The 2,382-nt window shown below is 43.3% G+C and overlaps 1 protein-coding gene across 1 annotated transcript in view; it reads left to right on the forward strand.

Moving 5' to 3' along the window:
• Window positions 1-1,602, forward strand: part of smad7 (SMAD family member 7) — a 60,841-nt gene extending 59,239 nt beyond the window's left edge. The window contains exon 4 of the mRNA XM_014138836.2: window positions 667-1,602. Coding sequence (XP_013994311.1) covers window positions 667-1,205 — 539 coding nt within the window. The 3' untranslated portion in view covers window positions 1,206-1,602. The remainder of the gene's footprint in view (window positions 1-666) is intronic.
• The last annotated feature ends 780 nt before the right edge of the window (window positions 1,603-2,382 follow it).

The raw sequence follows: 2,382 nt of genomic DNA on the forward strand, positions 1-2,382 counted from the left end.
ACAGATTTACCGTCTGCTTGACGTCAGAACATTGTTAGTCGGCCTGTAAGGAAAATACAAGGCTCCAGACAGAAGACAACCATTAAGGCTTGTATAAACAGGGTTTGGATGGGTGTGTGTGTGTGTGTGTGGTTGCTTTTCTTGTGCGAATTCCAGAAGTGCCTGTTGTTTTTGGATGATGATTGTGAAATTAAGGATGCACTGTGATATTGATTATACTTTTTTTGAGTCATAGCGCTTTGTGGCTTTGTAGTTAAAACATATTGTGAAATGTCTACAAACAGTATTTAGTTAAGAGTTGGCGGTAGTAAAACAGTTTGTTTCTTTTATCTCCTCGTTTCGAGACTTTTTTAAGACTTTAATTGAGTAGTTGTTGATAAGAATTCCTCTTAAATCTCTCAGCCACTATCATCAGGCTGGTCAGAAAGAGTTGTTTTCCTGTTGACTCACTAATGGACTCAATGTTGGCCAGTCTGCTTCCTTTAGCCTCTTCCCCTCTCTCTCTCTCCTTTCATCCCTCTATCCTCATCTGTCCTATCCTCTCCTCATTTCATCTTTCCTTCTGAGTCACTCATTTGAAATGAATAAAATACATGTTATGTTTAATCTGCTGTATGTTCAGTCCAGTGTTGTAACCCTCCTCCGTCTCTCTGTCTTTCCCTATAGATTCCCAAGCTCTCCAGGAGTCGGGCGACAGATCCCACTGGTGCGTGGTTGCGTACTGGGAGGAGAAGACCCGCGTGGGGCGCCTCTACTCGGTCCAGGAGCCTTCCCTGGACATCTTCTATGACCTACCTCAGGGGAACGGCTTCTGCCTGGGCCAGCTCAGCTCCGACAACAAGAGCCCGCTGGCTCAGATGGTGCGGACCAAGATCGGCTACGGCATCCAGCTGAGTCGCGAGGACGACGGGGTGTGGGTGTACAACCGCAGCTGCTACCCTATCTTTATCAAGTCGGCCACACTGGACAATCCCGACTCGCGGACTTTACTGGTGCATAAAGTGTTCCCCGGCTTCTCCATTAAGGCCTTTGACTTTGAGAAGGCAGACAGCCTGCAGAGGCCTAATGATCACGAGTTCACACAGCAGCCGAGGACTGGGTTTACTGTACAGATCAGCTTTGTGAAGGGCTGGGGCCAGTGCTACACAAGACAGTTTATTAGTAGCTGCCCATGTTGGCTGGAGGTCATATTCAACAACCAATAAAAACGGATTATCTTTGGATAACCTCCCTTCCCCTCTTCTTCCTCGTTCTCCTCATTGGAGGACTAGGAGAGAACGGAGGACACAGACTAGACCTTACCTTTCCTTTTTTTCAGAAGACAGAGCTTCAAAAAGAAAGATGTTTAAAGAAGAGACAAACAAAACCCAATAAACTTGTTTAATATGACAAATGACTCAAAGATTTAATTAAAAGTGAAATTAAAAGCGAAAATGTATTTTATGTTATATATAAATATATTATTACTTGTAAATATGAAGACGTTTTATATGCATCATTATTTATGTATTGTGCAATGTGTTGATGAGAAAAATAAAATAAGATGCACTTTGCTTAATATAAATACAAACAAAGAAATGCCAAAATAAATAAGAGAAATTATATTTTTCTACTGGTGTTTTTTTCTGTGTGTGTGGGTACTACGGTACTGGGGTACTACGGTACTGAGGTCCTACGGTACTGAGGTACTGAGGTACTGAGGTACTGAGGTACTGAGGTACTACGGTACTACGGTACTGAGGTACTACGGTACTGAGGTACTGAGGTACTGAGGTACTACGGTACTGAGGTACTGAGGTACTACGGTACTGGGGTACTACGGTACTGAGGTACTAAGGTACTGAGGTACTACGGTACTGAGGTACTACGGTACTACGGTACTGAGGTACTACGGTACTGAGGTACTACGGTACTACGGTACTGAGGTACTACGGTACTGAGGTACTGAGGTACTACGGTACTGAGGTACTGAGGTACTACGGTACTGAGGTACTGAGGTACTACGGTACTGAGGTACTACAGTACTGAGGTACTACGGTACTGAGGTATTGAGGTACTACGGTACTGAGGTACTGAGGTACTACGGTACTGAGGTACTACGGTACTGAGGCAAATAAATATTGACACAACGCTATTCAACATGACACAAAATCCACACACTAACCCTGGCTAACCTTGGGCTTGATTCAATCCATTCAGCGGAAGTTTAGGCCTATAGCACATTTGAAATGTAAAGGTCATTTCAGATTGAGTCGTCATATGCAGCTTTTACTGTAAATGCAGTCTCCATAAATGCGAGAACATTGCCTTTAAATTTCAATCACACAATACAATTTTATTTTGCATATTGTTTTACAGCCTTTGTGTTAGCCAGGAGGTTGA

The sequence above is a fragment of the Salmo salar genome, chromosome ssa13 (genome assembly GCF_905237065.1).
Source record: "Salmo salar chromosome ssa13, Ssal_v3.1, whole genome shotgun sequence".
Taxonomy (NCBI): Eukaryota; Metazoa; Chordata; class Actinopteri; order Salmoniformes; family Salmonidae; genus Salmo; species Salmo salar.